Genomic DNA, 15,653 nt, shown 5'->3' on the forward strand with positions numbered 1-15,653 from the left:
TATATATATCTATATATATATTTATTATATGCAACATAAATTTATGGCTTATAATCTTATTACAATTTTGTAATTAGCAAATGCTAAATTTGTCTAGATTAATTTTGTTTAATTTTTCTTTTTAAATCATTTATCTGCATACTCATATGAGAATGTCTATGTTCTAGGAATTAGTTGATTCTGCCAAAATAAAAATGTCAGAATTAGCACGGCAATACGAAAATGAAATCGATTCTGGAATTAATATCGAGATGGCCAAGCAAGTTTTACGCGAGGAGGACCAGTTTGATAAACAAAGATTCAAAGAAAAGATTAAAGAAAAACACAAAGAAGAGAAGAGGAAACTGAAGGTTGCCAAAAAAGCAGAAATAAACGACGAAGAGGGTGAAGACGCAGGCGATGATTACGGTACCGAAAGTGAAGCTAGTGAAGGTCCAGATCTTTCATGGTTACCTGATCCAGATAAGATATACGGCAAACAAGATGGAGACGAAGAAATATCGTCTGCCAACGAGTCTGTAGAAGATCAAAAATCTGAGGAAGAAAGCATAGTTCACAAGTATATAAAAATCACGTAATTTATATTTATAAATCATTCGAAAACTTGAAAACTTAACTTTCTGTTATAGGCCTTTCAAGAGAAAATTGATAACGCAAGAAGAACACAAGAGGAGCAAGAAAAAGCAAAAAACATCTAATGTTGCCTATCTACAAGCCGATGAGGAATTAGCATTACAGTTATTACAGAATTAGTACAAAGTACATCTTTAGAGAAATGTAAATTTTTACATTTTATTTATGAACGTGGCGATATGTACACTTTACAATATAACGATTATCTTAACAGTAAAGTGTAATTTTTTTACAGTTTGTGTCATAGTTTTAATTTAACTAGATAAATTGTACTAAGGCGGCATATGAATATTTGTCAACTTAATAAATTACAATTATTTTCATACGCACAAATATCAGTGAGTATTTTTTAAATGGTAAGGTGTAACGAGTACTTTACATTTCATACAAGTACTCTCACAGTGATAATATTTGGTAAATTCATCTATAGGAACTGCTACTACTTACAATATACAATAAATATTTTACAAAATTCCGATTATTAAACAAGTTACTATATTACAGAGCATATTTGTGAGAGGAAGCCAAAATCCATCCAATTATTTAAGAACAATGATTTTATGGAAGAGAGAAATATTTCGCAGTTTCGAGCCAATAGATGAAATTTTATTTTCGCATATTGTCAGAACGTTCCTTATTTTGCAATTGTCCTAACATTCCTAACTAGCTTATCATACATATCCTTTATGTTATCTCACTAGAAATCACACAAGATTCTTGGTATATATACTTCGAACTCGCCACTTTCCATAGACAGTTGCTACAAGAGATTTTTCGCTAGAATAATTTTCAGTCTTTTTAAGCGGTTGCGATTTTGATGTGTTTCAAAATATTGTCGACGACGTCTCTGCTCGTTGCAGTACCACCGAGATCGCGAGTATGTACTCCTTGATTAATAGTCTTGTTGATTGCATTCTGAATAACGGTGGCATGATGTTTGTGACCTAGATGACGCAACATATCGACTGCGGCATTTAGCATCGCAATTGGATTGGCGATATTCTTGCCAGCGATACTGGTACCGGTGTTACGAGTGCCTGGCTCAAAGATCGTGTAATGGTCACCGTAGTTCTTGCCAGCTAATAAACCGGCACCGCCCAACAAACCGCATACCACATTCGATACGATGGCACCGTACAGATTGGTCGTTAATACGACATCAAACTGGTGTGGATTTGAAACAAGTTGCATGCAACAATTATCAATAATCATATCATTATGGATGATATCCGGATAATCCTTGGCAACGCGCCGTGAAATCTCTAGGAAGAGTCCATCTGATAGCTTCATAATATTCGCTTTATGAACTGTCGTAACTTTCTTGCGGCCGTTCCTCTTAGCATACTCAAACGCATAACGAGCGACACGTTCCGAGTTAAAATTTGTGATAACTTTCATACTTTCAATGACACCGTATACACTCTCATGTTCCAACATGGAGTACTCACCCTCGGTGTTTTGCCTCACAATAACAATATCTATATTTTTCTGACGTGAATTTACACCTGGATACGACACACAATGTAGAACATTCACATAAAGATCGAGCTCATTTCGCAGAGCAACATTTCTAGAAATGACACCAGCTTCTGTACTGCGCGTTTCTATGTTTCCCTTTAAAGCTACTCCATTTCTGCGTATTGATGTAATTGCATAATCTAAATCAACATTGTCGTCAGCATTGGGATCAATCTCAACATCTTCAAAGTCCACTGGTACGCCAGCATATTTAAAAACCTGAAACAAATGATAAATATTATTTCCAATATATCAGGGTAGGAGTAAAGAATACTTCTATCTAATATATTCTTGCATTGCTAAGGTCTAGTTCCACTACTATAAGATCAATTTTAGGGCCTCTTTCATCAACTTTGATTATCATTACTTAGTAGTTTGTCTCAAAAGAGGAAGATATTTTGACATTAAATTATTGTTGGCACTTCTATGAGTTGATTGTCGATTACTTTAATCAGAAGTTGGTGAAGCCCTATATCTTAATTTAATTCAAATTTTATCTTTCAAGGTCGAAGCCAAAGACATAGAGAATGGACTCACATACTTTTGCACAATGCCTATAGCATTAGAAAATTAACCAATCTGAGTCTTTTATTTCATGGATAGAAAGGAAATGAAAGACTTTGATTGGTTTATCTTTTTATACAAGACTCTGCACTTCCATCCTTAGAATTAGAAAAAGATAAAGAATAAATTAAACTGAGGTTAAAGTTGATCTTATAAAACCGAACTTTAGAGCGCGCCATAAATTCAAGAACAGTGATCTACGCACTTCCTTTACATAACCCATCAACTCCGGTCCAATGCCAGCTCCAGGTAGCATGGTAACTGTGTGCCTGCCACCGTAATGAGCCTTTGGTATGGGCATCACTTTCTTGATCGTGGGAGTTTTGTGCTGAATATCGAAGCCTGAGAGAGATGCGCATCGATGACTCTGAAATATCACGGACTTGGGTTTCAGGTACTTTAAAACCGAGCGGGCAGCCATCTCGCGCTATTGTTTCGCTATAAACATAACAGAAATCAATTATTTAATCTCGGATATAGCTCAATGCGTATTATTATACAATGCATACCGTTATCTTTGCAAATGCTATTTTAATATGACAACCTCGATGCACCCAAAACTCCAAAAAACCTTGTCAGCACCACGCCACACCACGCCAGACTCACCAAGCTCATCGAAGAAAACAGAAGAAAACACGACAGTTAACACGTGATACTTCAATACGGTTCACTTGGCATTACAAATGCTTCGAAACGTTTTCTGATTGGTCAATTAACCTCTTTCCTATTTTGTTTAGAGTCACGTGGACTGCAATTTTTAAAGCGTATTGATTATCTATAAAATCGAAACTTTTTAGAAAAAATTAAAAACTTCTCTGTTCTCTATAGAGCCTCTGTTTGGATTTCCTAATATAGAAGGTTGATAATTAGCCAATTTAATATTAAATGTTAAATAAATTTACTAATTGAGTGATTCAGTGAAAAAATTCCAAGCACAAATAAGACCTGACTGCACCAAACGCTAATTTTATCGATAATAAAAAAAAAAGAGATAGAGATAGTTTTAAGTCTTATTTAAAATCGAAATCACATTAGTGCAATTGGGCCTAAGAATAATAAAAGATATAAAATACAGTACTAATTTCATAATTTATTAGTTTCGTAGATATATATATATATATTAAAAACTTAATAATACTCAATTTTTATTAAAAATTGTGATTTTTAACGTTATCATCCAAGTTTGATTATCAATAGAGATGATAACTGCAGAGAAAAAAAATTGTAATTTTTTTCGACAATATGTAATTATAGTATTAAAAGAATACGCATTTCTTTATACAGCATTTATGTAATAAAAAATCACGAATTTAATAATGTATTACCGAATATTTATGTTAATATTCGCAAATTTCTATTAATTATCGAGATAATATCATCGTTCTTCAATTATCCCCGGTGCCCCATTGGTCACGAAAATTTGTCCAGAACCGATCAACCGAGCGTCTTTAATAATACCTCGTCGGTAACAAGGGCACAAAAATCAACACAAAAATTGTAAAAATTTTTAAGGATTTCAAGCAATTTCAAGCGAACAAATTTTAGACAGCCTCTATTCTCGAAAAGAAACGTATACGAGAAACTAGGGAAATACTATACACGACACACGTATTACTTTTGGAAAGGCAGCCATTTTCTTCTAACGGAGGAACTTTCACGCCAACAACTTGGTCAGCCTGACTTTTTCGCGGCAACGCATGCTGTGTTCAGAGCCCTTCGTAACGAAATATTTAGAGCAGTAGCTTTATCGTGGTCCATATCAGTGTTCAAGCTCTTTTAAGCGTTGGAACAATCTAGGTGAGTCTCTTCTATTATAAAACGTAACTCGAGCTCGCAAACGTTAACGGCGTTATACGGAACACGGGCAATATCACGATTCTTAAAAAGAGAAAGAAAAACACCGGCGAACGCGTCACTACCATTGTCGCCATTTTAGACCAAACCGCAGCGGATCTTGCGATATAACCATTTTCACGCATCACACCGCGGCTCGTCATCGGCGCATATCATTTTCACGTCCAGGTCCACCCGGTAAAACATTGTCCCAATTTGCGTTGTATTACAACACATTACGTGATGAAATCGACACGGTGTGTAACTGCGTTTCTACATTACATCGCGCCATATCACAATCACACCACACCGTGTCGCGCCGGTAGAGTCTGCGTCCTGCGCAATTTCTCGTCGGTCGTTTTATTTACAATACTGAAGCGTGGGATCAGATGGAAACCTGTCATATTCTTGCTCAAACACTGAACGAATAACAGTTTGTCACTTCAAAATCTACTTCTCTAATCTTGTTTGTATCTTTACCTAATTCTAGATTACTTTTATCTCCAATATATATCTTTCTAAAAAAAAGCTATGTTCCCTTTTCACTGTGAGTGCTGAAAATCTTCACTTCACATTATGTACATTGTAGGCTGTGTGCAGCAGAGAAAGCAGCTTTGCAACTATCATAAAATTCTTCAAAATATAATTAATTTCTACATTTAGGTCTAGTTTCACAATTCATGATTCTTATGAATTCTTAACCAAGATTCAACTTATTTCTCATCCCCTTCCAAAATTCTAGAATTAGAATTAGATTAGGAATAAGTTGAATCTCAGTTAAGAATTAATCATAAATTGTAAAACTGGGCCTAAAACTGATAACACACGATGCTTGTTTTCTTGCTGGATTAGATTCTTGCTACTATATTGGCTACGATGCATTATTGACATTGTAACCAATATGGTGACAAGATTCTAATCCATCAAAATTACCACTGACTTTAGATCCATAAGAAAGCAAGAGTAAGAACCAATCATATTAAAGAATTTTACAACAGTTGCAAAGCTACTCTCTTTGCTAAACATAGCCATAGATTTCCATTAATCAGTGAATAAACTCAACCTCAAAGCATTTATTATTAGTCAGCTATAAAAAACCAGCTTTATGTAGATGATTTTTTTTAGTTTTCATAAAAATTTACAAGGAGACTTATTTGATTTTTACATTTACAGTACCATGAGTAAAATGAAGGATTCTCCTTCGGACAATGAGGCTGAAGAAGAGTTCAGTGTGGAGAAAGTTTTAGATAGAAGAGTCATAAAGGGAAAAGTATGTAAAATCTTATTATATATCTTGACATTTTGTGTGTAAGGTATGTTACTTTAATATTTTTTTAATTATTTGATTTACAGGTTGAATATTACTTAAAATGGAAAGGATATTCTAATGATGAGAATACATGGGAACCAGAAGAAAATTTAGATTGCCCAGATCTGATCGCTCAATTTGAGGACCAACGGAGGAAGAAGGATGGAGCTGCATCTGGGAAACGTCATGAAGAGAAGGAACAAAAGAAACGAAAAAGTAATAACACACCGACGCCCACTCAAGCCAAGAAAAAGGCAGCAGTGGAAGAAAAGAAGCTGGAAGGTAAAGGGAAGCATCGAAAATTTTTGTTCCTAAGATATTTTTAGTTTTCTTTATTTATTTTTTGCCTTTTTCTTCGTTTTTTTTTATAAATATATCTTTAACTTTATAGGATTTGATAGAAATCTGGAGCCTGAGCGTATTATTGGAGCAACGGATTCTAGCGGCGAACTGATGTTCTTAATGAAATGGAAAGGAACAGACGATGCGGATCTGGTACCAGCACGCATTGCTAACGAGAGGTGCCCACAAATCGTAATCAAATTTTACGAGGAACGACTCACGTGGCACAGTCCAGCTCATGATGACGAAAACTCTGCAAAACCTGACCCGGAGTAGCGTCCAGCGTTCCTTCATCATTTATTTTTATTATTGCAAAGTATTTCCTTGTAACATTTATTCTAGGTTATTTGCGAGTTTTCTAACTTTTGTAGGTGAAAAATAAATATATCAAAGATTTTTCGAACCGCATTGATATAGAACAGTATAATGTAGGAGGAATTAAAAAAAAAAAAAGAGTTCAAAGGTTAAAAAAGAAAACTACGTACATTGTCACTATTTAGTAATATATTTATTTTTTAAATGTAAAAACCGTAAATTTTCAGAGACAATTATATAATATTTTCAATTTTTCACCAACACATCGTAAAATGTATTTACTTTTTAATAGATATAATATCTTTCAATACATAACATATATTTATTAAAAGTATATCTTAAATAGCGATTTTTTTAAATAGTATAGATTCCTTCTAATTATTTTGTTCTTTTCCTGTTTACCATACAACTGTGTTAACACCTGTTGCACCTACATAAATTATCTACTATTTTAATTACTTAAAATATACGTGATTTGCTGTTTAAATAAATAAATAAATTGAAATTGATTACATGTAACATGTAAAATCATTTTGATTATTATTAGTAAAAAAAAGTAATTAAATAATATAGGAAAAAAATAATTTTTACATAAATTTGGTTTTACATTCCAGCCATTATAAGACTACCAATTCGATTACAATTCCTCAGAGCTTGTGAGAAATATCAAATCTATTAATTTGCAATAGTGAAACATGAGTTCTTGTAATCATTTATTTCTTTTTTCACACGTCATTGCTAAATGTAACATATGTACTACAACGCATTACAATATATAAGAACATTCTTGAAGAATTATTTGTTTCATCTTTAAAATTTTATCTATTGAATATTTAAAAATTATTTTTCTGATTTAAATTAAAATATTCCAAAAGCCAATTACTTTAATTGTGTAGAGAGAACATTCACATTAACGAGTTCAATATAAACGTTAGATATGTTTAAACGATATAAAAGTATTAATAAATTCTCAAAATTAACAAAACATAAGACGAGATGAGAGTACATAGATTACAACGCGCAATAAATTTAAAAAATAAAATTATATGTACGTTTTAAATATAACTTGCAAAGGGTGTGATTTGAATATCTCATGTTTACTGAGGATGACTCTAAAGTGAATTGAAACATATGAGATTTTATATTTAAAATTTTAAATATGTATCAATTTTATAATTTGTTAAATTCATTACACGTTGCGATCTACGTTGTACTCTTATTGACCTGTTTCATGTTTTGTTAAACATGTTTGTATTGAAAATAAAACGCACAATATTGACGTATAAACGAAACGTCGTATAATTTTGCCTACAAATTTCATAGAAAAGATAAATGCTTTTATATATATATATACCACACACACACACACCAATAATAAAATATATTCATTTTAGATTATTTCATAGTTTACGGTATTACTTAAATAAAATGGAGAGTCATTGGAAAGCAAAGTTTATTGTAATCAAATATAAATGTCTATGAAATATGTTAATTACATATTCATCGTTTGAATTTTTTAGCTCGATTATTATTAGACGATTGAACAGACTTTCGCTTTTTCCCAAATGGTCCCTTCATCCGTTGATGTCGTTTTATTTCCCAATCTATCTGCTTTGCGCTAGCACCATCACTACTGCTAAAAACGTTACTACCACCGTGCTTTCCTTTCGATTTATTTTGTTCCTCCAACATCTCTGCGAACTTTTCTGCCGATACGAATATACTGCTATCGATTCCTTTTTTCTTCTCTTTATTTTTCGGACTCTTCTTCGCGTTTAGCTTTTTATTCAAACTTGAAATTAATTTGTCATCTACAGACCCTTCGTCTTCGGAATCGTTGAACTCGATATCGCTCAGATTTTCGTCATCTATATCTACAAGATCAATATCGCTTAGATCTTGCAACTCGTCGTTATCTGCGATATCTTCATCAAAATCTTCAGATGCATCATCGATGATATCGTCATCTTCAGATTGACTAACATTATCTTCGGTGTCTTCGTCATCATCAGATTCTTCATTCGCTTTACCTGTTATAAACGCCATTATCAGTAAGTTTTATTGTTTATAAGATATACAATACATAATACACACATACAAAACATTAAAGATTAAGTTTTTCCTTTTATCTCAACGAATCATTAAAACACATTTTATACAAATTTATGCAAAAAAAAACATGCTACCTTTTTTCTTCCTAGGTTGGATATCCGCCGCTATATCTAAGTCATCGAAATCTTGACCGAAATTTTGGCCACCGCCCATACGATCCAACATATCATTGAACTCTTCACTGTTAACGCTGTCTGCGTCTTCGTCATCTTCATCATCTTCTTTCTTGACACGCTTTTTGATCTCATCTTTCTGTTTCAAGTATCGATATAGAAACAACTCGTCTACAGGTATTCGCTCCTCTCTCTCATTGAGATATGCTGCGCTATCCACCGAAAGGGATCGTATACCCTTAGGCGTGTATCCGGCACGTTGTGCCAAAGGATCATTCTTTTTCTGCACTTTCTTGGACTCCAATTTTTTCGGATTTTTGAAAACGTATCGATCCAAAAATCGAATCAACGTCAGATCCTCCAAAGGATCACCTGTATACTCGATCGATTTCCCTGAAATATAAAAATATATAAATATCACGTCTAATAATAGTAAACGATGTATAAATTTAAATTTGAAAAATTATATAGAACATTACCTTGAATAATTTGATTCGCGAATAAAGAAACGCTCGGATGGAAGTGTCTAGATAATGCTTCTAGCTCGGCATTGATCCCTTTGGTTGCACCTGCATACAAAGGATTCCTACAAAAAGGATCATATGGTTTTACATCTTGCATCTCAACTTTTATGTCAGATTCTTTCTTCACATCCGGCTTCGTTTCGCTATCCGAACCAACTATGATATTCGATAACATGATAGAGTTTTCATTTTCTATTACATGAACATCTTCCGTGTCTGATAAGCTATCGTTTACTTCACAAACGTCATTTTCGGCTTTAATAACCTTATATGGCTCAAATAACATATATTTTAAGTCTCTGCGTCTTTCGAGAACTTTGGAGACAATGTACAGCATGGCACATACCATATTTGCAGAAAAATAAAATGTAATCTGCAAAATTCTTTTGATAAAAGCATATGAACGTAATATACTTTGATCCTTTTGAAGGACTCGATACAATAAGTTAAGAAACACCGCATGCTTATTCGCTACTCCTATTTGCCGATCGAATAACTTTCTATAAAAGGCCGAATAAAATCGATTCGTCTGAGACTCGTCCTTGCCAGTTATCTGCAAACGCAATTATTTTATACAAACTGGAAACGCATAAATATTCAATATATTGCGGCGGACGTTATTCCATGATACTTACCTGATGTAATAAGTTAAGTGCATTAAGAGAGACATTAAACGATCCAAGGTGTACCACTTTGTAGATAGAATCAATGTGTTCGTTCAATATCTTCGAGTCTATTTTGGCAAAAGGATACGCTCTACTAACGCCCATTAAAATTGCTGCCATCATTCTACTATCAGGTTCCCCTTTCTTCAAACATGCTTTGAAAAATGCAAAATATACTTCTATCAGAGTAGCAGCTATTTCCTCATCGTTTTTATCCAAAACATATTGCGATAACAGACATATAGCGTAATACTGAGTACGCTGGTTCACATTTCTTCTAAATAACAATTTCTCAACTTCACGCAAAACTATGAGCTTCATATTGGGATGCTCATACAATAGTTTATTTAAACAAAATACAGCTTTGGAGCCAACCTTACTGCTTGGATCACCAAGTTTATTCACAAGTAACTCCAGCAACTTGTGTTCCTGCTCAGCGTTAGCTATCAACAGACCGCTCATTATAGATATGGCTTTCTCACGGTTTGTATCTACCGTATTGGAAGCCACTGCGGAGAGATTTGTAACAAAACGTTCATACTGTTCACGTAGTTGATCCTCGAAATACCAATGTGCCAACAATCTATTTCTACCAGCGTTTGTCTTAATAATGGAATCTGACCCATTATTAAGATTAATATCGAGCTTGTCTAAATCTTGCTCTTCTAATTTTAATAATTTAAATGTAGGGTGCAACAAATCCTCCAGGAAGAGTTCTTTCAATGATGTAATAATCATGCCACATTGATTATGTTTGGTGCTTCGTACTTGAGATATCAAGGATATCAGACGACCGAGATTATACTTGGGATTATCTTGTACCAGCACTATACCGGCTGCTGTCTTATCCGAAGTAGTACCTCGTTGCAATGCCGTTTTTAACCATTTTGTCTCTGAATCTTGCGATTTAGATTGTTTCAGTTGAAAGGCAGCGGTTTCTGCATCCAGATACTTCTTTCCTTCATCTCTTAAATGCAGAACGTCAGCTTCAGATTTGGAGTGCTTGTAGGGCCTTTCTGCTTTCTGATATTCCTCGTACCATTTCTGTCTAACAGTAGTAAGAATTTCACCAATAGTGAAATTATCATTGAGTTCTCTCTTCATCTTCCAAGAAAAATTCTGAAATAATTTCCAAAAGGACAATAAATATATGCATTTAAAATATTTAAATAATATGGTACAACATTCTAATATTTATTATAAATTTATTATATAAATATTATATTGTTGTCACTAATATAAAATAATGTAATGTATTACAAAGAGCAATGCTTACATGTTAATCTTGAAATCATTGATACGAAGACCGTTTGATGTGCATGTACTTTTAATAAATCTTAAATATTTTTTAATGGATGTTTCCTTTACAAATTCTAACCATACAATCACACACATGTGCTTCCAAGGGACTCGCGCATGCGCGTTGTTTACAGCTGAGCGCGCAGTGCTGTAGCACTTAATGTTTGATTTAAATGTTCCATAGTAAATCTCGATAAATCATTTTCCAACTTTAAATTTCAGATAATGAGTGGGAAAACTTTTCACGAGTGGACAGGAAGGAGAACTGTACTTGTAGTTTTACAAAATAATATAAAAGAATTAAATTTACTTCAGGAAATGGATTTTCCTTTCGAAATGCAAATGCTCACTACAACGGCTAATTGCCTTTAAAAAAATAATAGACGAATCTTAACGCCACCTGCCTTCTTTTCGTGAAAATCAATGTACATAACGATACACAGAATCAAATTTTAACTCTTATATTTTTATACGATTTACATTTTCTCCTTTTACTCTCACACTGTATATTTATTAAGAAATAAATATATTCAACGAAATCCAAAATCGAGACATAAGACGTCCTTTTAGAGTTTTCGTAAAAATATCTTTAGGTTTTTAGATATCACAAATTTAAACTCGTTTTCTGTGTATTAACTCTTTTGGCATAAAGTAAATTAAAAGTAAAAAAACTGGAAGTTTTATGTACGTTCCATTTTAATGTTTTTAAATTTATTGAAAAATATACAATTATTTGACAAATAGTCTATAAATTATTACAATTTCTCATTGAAGTAATATATACAATTTTGTGTTATATAACATACATTATGCATTTCTCTGTAAAATGATCTAAATTTTTTTATAATATCATCTATTAAAATCGTTATAGTATACATAAAAGTATACAATATATATTTTTGCATCACAGATTCACTTTATGTTATAAAATACATAGCACTTTTAACTATACTGATTAAATTGTTTCAAATGACTAAAAAGTTAATTTAAACAGCATTATGGAGTAGCAGAGAGAGTAGAGAAGTAGAGAGAGAGAGTAAAGACGAAATTGGAGCTAATTTAAATTGGTTAAAATTTAATCAGAATTGGAGATACAAATTATATAGAGAAAAAAAATAATGTATATTAAATAACATGAATAATTATTTATTATATATAATCAAAAGTTATATTGATAGCACAGTGACTAGACTTTAAGAAACAGATTTCCAAAAACTAGATTTGAAGACTTTTATAAAAATAATTTAATAAAAACATTGAAAAATTGCTTGCCCATAGATTAATATACATTATCCCTAAATTTTTCCGAAAGTTACATTACAATTCGTGCAAATATACTTACAAATCTCTCAGCATGTAACTCTCACATTTCATTTTCCCAAATACTGTAGCAATTTTTAAATTGTATCATAATAAATATGCAATTCTGCATAATAATATACATAATGAATAATGTATAAATCTTATACGGTACATTCTTTAAAAAAAACTAAGAAGAATTACAAAATCTGTCAATTCAATCCTCGATGCCTTCTTTTCATTCTTGCATATGGCCCGATTTCAGGATCCATCACAAAATCGTACAAAACAGAAACCCATGAATTATGCTGTGGCAAATTATCGTAAAATTCTGCGGCTATACGTTTTACCTAAAAGTTATGTGAAATAATAAACAAGTTATATTGCTGTATGATAACAATTATATCTAAACTATAATGAATGTTTTGACATACTTCTGGTAACCTCGAACCAGGCACTGCAGGGAAGTCATGGTGTTCATTGTGGTACCCGACATTGAAAGTAATGAAATTTAGAGGACCATAGTAACTGTAAGTCTCAAAACCTTTTTTGTACATGTAATGTTCCGATATAAAGTGACCTGCCACAGGATGTAATCCCATTGCCATAACAGAGCCAATAAGTAAGTAAAATAGTACTTTACCACCTAAAAATCAGATGTTATTTTTCTCTAATAAATGAATTTCATAATATCTACTAATTTGTAATATTAATATAAATTACATCCTGATTTTTTTAAAAATTTTTAAACTTACCGAAAAAATACCATACACAAGCATCAAATATCAATTGTATAACTAAATTTATATATTCTAAAGAAGTTGGTACTTTTGGATATGTTACAAGAGGTCGAAATGAATAAAAGAATGGTTGTAGCATTATCCAACAAAACTTCCCAAAAGTTGTACAAAATAATTTCGCTTCTAATAATGTTGGTAAGTCTGTATCTAACTTTTCATCTCCCTGATACTAAAAATACAAAAAAAGTATATCTCTTAAATATATAATTGAAAATATAGTAAATTACTAGATAATGCAAGTTTTATTATCAATTTTCACTATTTTTTGCAATACTCACACGATGGTGCTCAAGATGATATTTTTTAAAACTAATAGATACCGGTATTCCTATTGGCAGATTTGCAAAAAAGCCAAATAGTCGATTAGCCATAGGCCTGGCATGTCCAAAGGCAAGATTATGAGATATTTCATGTATCGCTGCAAAACAAACCATAACACAAAATTTGCATAATACATAAACCAGAACTATTAATATATTAAACTTTAGCATGATGCTTAATAAATTGTAACTTTATTGTATTAATGAATAAAATGTATATATACCAAGCATAAGAGAGTGGTTTATTACACCTCCAAAGCAATATGCTAGTAGCAAGAGTTTGGGATAACTCAAATCTTTAACAATGAAGAATGATAGAAACTGTAATAATACCATTACAGTAACAACCCATTTGAAATTTGGATCATATCCAAACAACTTCTTAATTTGTGGATATTTCTCTAAAATAAAAAACATTTCAAAGATAATAATTAAAAAGATCATTTGATTAAAGTAATGTATTTTAATATTATTTCAATATAAATATGTATTTAATTTTACTATAGAATTTATAAAATTTGATAACATGAAAATCAACATAAAATACATTTATAAAATGATATTGTTTTAAATTAGACAAATTTGTTAGATTTTTTTTCTATTATACATTTTAATATAAATTTATATAACATCAAATAGTTGCAATAAACTGATTCAATTGTGTTCCTCATTTATCGGTCTAATGTCATTCATGAATAAATTCATGTTTAAACATACCCCTTAAAAATAATACTTTATATTTTAAATAACAATGAATTAAAAATATCATAAACATATCTATAAGTTCAATTCATATTTTATGGTATTGTTTGCATATCCAAAGTGGTATTTTATCATAAAGATATTCAAGCAGATGATCCTCAGAATAGGCGTGGTTATGCATATTAGTCTTTCCAATTTTACAGTTATGAGTCTCATATCCCGAGAACATTGTTCAAACATTTACAATAAAATAAAAATAAGTATCAAATATCAGTCATACAGTTTAGTCTTCTCGCGAATATCATACCTAGAATTATTTTACGTCGTGAAGCATGTGGTTCCTCGGTGTAAACCCATTCGAAATCCGTTCTTGAGACTTGTTGGCCCATTCTTCTGTGATGATTTTCGTACAAAAGGTGAAATTAATCCTAGCAATGGCTAATAAAGTTGAGTGGCATTGTCAATGATAATCGAAGCAAGAAATAAAAAGTAATGCTGTTGAAATCACGATTTTATTACCTGGAGATCGGAGATAATATTGCCGGTCCTTTTTTTTAATACTTGCTGTATTATACAAGGTGTCCTGATATTATCAGATACGTTCTTAGTCACGCATTTTGGGTTCGGTAAATATGGAGTCACTTATTAAGTCAAGTTAAAATTATATAAAATAGATCAATTTGCGAATTTTCGAAAAAATTCGGAAACTTGCAAATTTGCATCGACGCGCATTTCTATTATTAAACTAAACGTAGGTATATTATCTTAAATTATTTTTTCGTTATAGATAAATTTGGAATCGGGATATAGCGAATTATGTTACTCGTTTATATATGTGTATAACCATACTTAAATCGCCGTAATCGCCCTGATTATTCGTCAACGACGATTATTCTCTTTTTTCATAATTTCCTTGTAAGAAGTTTAAATCATTCGATAACATTTTAGGACATCCTGTATACAAAATCGTCATATACAGTTACAATGAATGTGACTGTAATCTCATGTTCTACTACACATATACGGAGATAAATACTAATAAAATTTATTATAAAATAGCTGTGTTACAATATCCACTCTTTCAGATATCACGCTAATCGCGCACGTACGCACTCTGGCATGTACGTGATTAAAAGATAAATAGTCGAGTGGAAGCGAGAAAAGGAAGAGCAATCGTCAACACGAGGTTTGTTCGCGTTGTTTGCACTTTTTGCACTTGTCACCTTTGTTTTCTCTCTTTTCAATGCCCAAATATATATCTATCTCATTTTAAGTTAAAAAATTTTTGATGTTTCAAGAAACGCG

The 15,653-nt window shown here is 32.0% G+C and overlaps 5 protein-coding genes across 14 annotated transcripts in view; 2 read left to right on the forward strand and 3 right to left on the reverse strand.

Moving 5' to 3' along the window:
• The window catches only part of LOC108779061 (probable ATP-dependent RNA helicase DDX10), a 3,859-nt gene extending 2,848 nt beyond the window's left edge, over positions 1–1,011 (forward strand). For both annotated transcript variants that reach the window (XM_018546405.1, XM_018546406.1), the window contains exons 11-12: positions 168–559; positions 630–1,011. In XM_018546405.1, the coding sequence (XP_018401907.1) occupies positions 168–559; positions 630–753 (516 nt within the window). In that variant the 3' untranslated portion in view covers positions 754–1,011. The remainder of the gene's footprint in view (positions 1–167; positions 560–629) is intronic.
• A 100-nt stretch (positions 1,012–1,111) lies between these two features.
• On the reverse strand, positions 1,112–3,307 carry Idh3g (Isocitrate dehydrogenase (NAD(+)) 3 non-catalytic subunit gamma). Of its 2 annotated transcripts, XM_018546503.1 has the most exons (3): positions 3,225–3,307; positions 2,921–3,153; positions 1,112–2,370 (listed from the first exon to the last, which is right to left on the reverse strand). In XM_018546503.1, exons 2-3 carry the CDS (start codon positions 3,134–3,136, stop codon positions 1,432–1,434), a joined length of 1,155 nt encoding a protein of 384 aa, XP_018402005.1. In that variant the 5' UTR covers positions 3,137–3,153; positions 3,225–3,307; the 3' UTR covers positions 1,112–1,431. The 2 variants fall into 2 exon arrangements, with proteins under 2 accessions (XP_018402005.1, XP_018402006.1); XM_018546504.1 differs by lacking the exon at positions 3,225–3,307 and having other exon boundaries at positions 2,921–3,217.
• A 1,111-nt stretch (positions 3,308–4,418) lies between these two features.
• LOC108779139 (chromobox protein homolog 1) lies at positions 4,419–6,651 on the forward strand. 4 transcript variants are annotated; one of them, XM_018546505.1, is made up of 4 exons: positions 4,419–4,512; positions 5,722–5,818; positions 5,902–6,145; positions 6,249–6,651. In XM_018546505.1, the coding sequence occupies exons 2-4, from the start codon at positions 5,726–5,728 to the stop codon at positions 6,473–6,475; spliced, it is 564 nt and encodes a 187-aa protein (XP_018402007.1). In that variant the 5' UTR covers positions 4,419–4,512; positions 5,722–5,725; the 3' UTR covers positions 6,476–6,651. The 4 variants fall into 4 exon arrangements, with proteins under 4 accessions (XP_018402007.1, XP_018402010.1, XP_018402008.1 ...); XM_018546508.1 differs by having other exon boundaries at positions 5,902–6,139; XM_018546506.1 differs by lacking the exon at positions 4,419–4,512 and adding an exon at positions 4,682–4,746.
• A 1,363-nt stretch (positions 6,652–8,014) lies between these two features.
• Positions 8,015–11,285, reverse strand: Noc1 (Nucleolar complex protein 1). The gene is made up of 5 exons (XM_018546502.1): positions 11,205–11,285; positions 9,899–11,047; positions 9,219–9,816; positions 8,701–9,132; positions 8,015–8,544 (listed from the first exon to the last, which is right to left on the reverse strand). Exons 2-5 carry the CDS (start codon positions 11,030–11,032, stop codon positions 8,015–8,017), a joined length of 2,694 nt encoding a protein of 897 aa, XP_018402004.1. The 5' UTR covers positions 11,033–11,047; positions 11,205–11,285.
• Positions 11,286–12,738: 1,453 nt separating this feature from the next.
• ifc (delta4-sphingolipid-FADS-like protein ifc) lies at positions 12,739–15,605 on the reverse strand. 5 transcript variants are annotated; one of them, XM_018546414.1, is made up of 7 exons: positions 15,572–15,605; positions 14,656–14,989; positions 13,871–14,047; positions 13,605–13,744; positions 13,282–13,495; positions 12,961–13,172; positions 12,739–12,876 (listed from the first exon to the last, which is right to left on the reverse strand). In XM_018546414.1, the coding sequence occupies exons 2-7, from the start codon at positions 14,735–14,737 to the stop codon at positions 12,739–12,741; spliced, it is 963 nt and encodes a 320-aa protein (XP_018401916.1). In that variant the 5' UTR covers positions 14,738–14,989; positions 15,572–15,605. The 5 variants fall into 5 exon arrangements, with proteins under 5 accessions (XP_018401916.1, XP_018401915.1, XP_018401919.1 ...); XM_018546413.1 differs by lacking the exon at positions 15,572–15,605 and adding an exon at positions 15,198–15,342; XM_018546417.1 differs by lacking the exon at positions 15,572–15,605 and having other exon boundaries at positions 14,656–14,741; positions 14,868–15,157.
• Positions 15,606–15,653: the final 48 nt, after the last annotated feature.

Source organism: Cyphomyrmex costatus, unplaced genomic scaffold (assembly GCF_001594065.2).
Source record: "Cyphomyrmex costatus isolate MS0001 unplaced genomic scaffold, Ccosl1.0 scaffold55, whole genome shotgun sequence".
NCBI lineage: Eukaryota > Metazoa > Arthropoda > Insecta > Hymenoptera > Formicidae > Cyphomyrmex > Cyphomyrmex costatus.

Excerpts from the sequence above, each read along its gene's own strand:
- Idh3g (XM_018546503.1), bottom strand. The coding sequence starts at position 3,136 with ATGGCTGCCCGCTCGGTTTTAAAGTACCTGAAACCCAAGTCCGTGATA. Across the intron at positions 2,371-2,920 it reads TGATGGGTTATGTAAAGGAA|GTTTTTAAATATGCTGGCGT; the intron begins GTGCGTAGATCA and ends CATTTGTTTCAG.
- LOC108779139 (XM_018546505.1), top strand. The coding sequence starts at position 5,726 with ATGAGTAAAATGAAGGATTCTCCTTCGGACAATGAGGCTGAAGAAGAG. Across the intron at positions 5,819-5,901 it reads GAAGAGTCATAAAGGGAAAA|GTTGAATATTACTTAAAATG; the intron begins GTATGTAAAATC and ends TTTGATTTACAG. Across the intron at positions 6,146-6,248 it reads AAAGAAGCTGGAAGGTAAAG|GATTTGATAGAAATCTGGAG; the intron begins GGAAGCATCGAA and ends TTAACTTTATAG.
- Noc1 (XM_018546502.1), bottom strand. The coding sequence starts at position 11,032 with ATGAAGAGAGAACTCAATGATAATTTCACTATTGGTGAAATTCTTACT. Across the intron at positions 9,817-9,898 it reads CACTTAACTTATTACATCAG|ATAACTGGCAAGGACGAGTC; the intron begins GTAAGTATCATG and ends TTGCGTTTGCAG. Across the intron at positions 9,133-9,218 it reads CGCGAATCAAATTATTCAAG|GGAAATCGATCGAGTATACA; the intron begins GTAATGTTCTAT and ends TTTATATTTCAG.
- ifc (XM_018546414.1), bottom strand. The coding sequence starts at position 14,737 with ATGGGCCAACAAGTCTCAAGAACGGATTTCGAATGGGTTTACACCGAG. Across the intron at positions 14,048-14,655 it reads ACGACGTAAAATAATTCTAG|AGAAATATCCACAAATTAAG; the intron begins GTATGATATTCG and ends TTTTTATTTTAG. Across the intron at positions 12,877-12,960 it reads CTGGTTCGAGGTTACCAGAA|GTAAAACGTATAGCCGCAGA; the intron begins GTATGTCAAAAC and ends CATAACTTTTAG.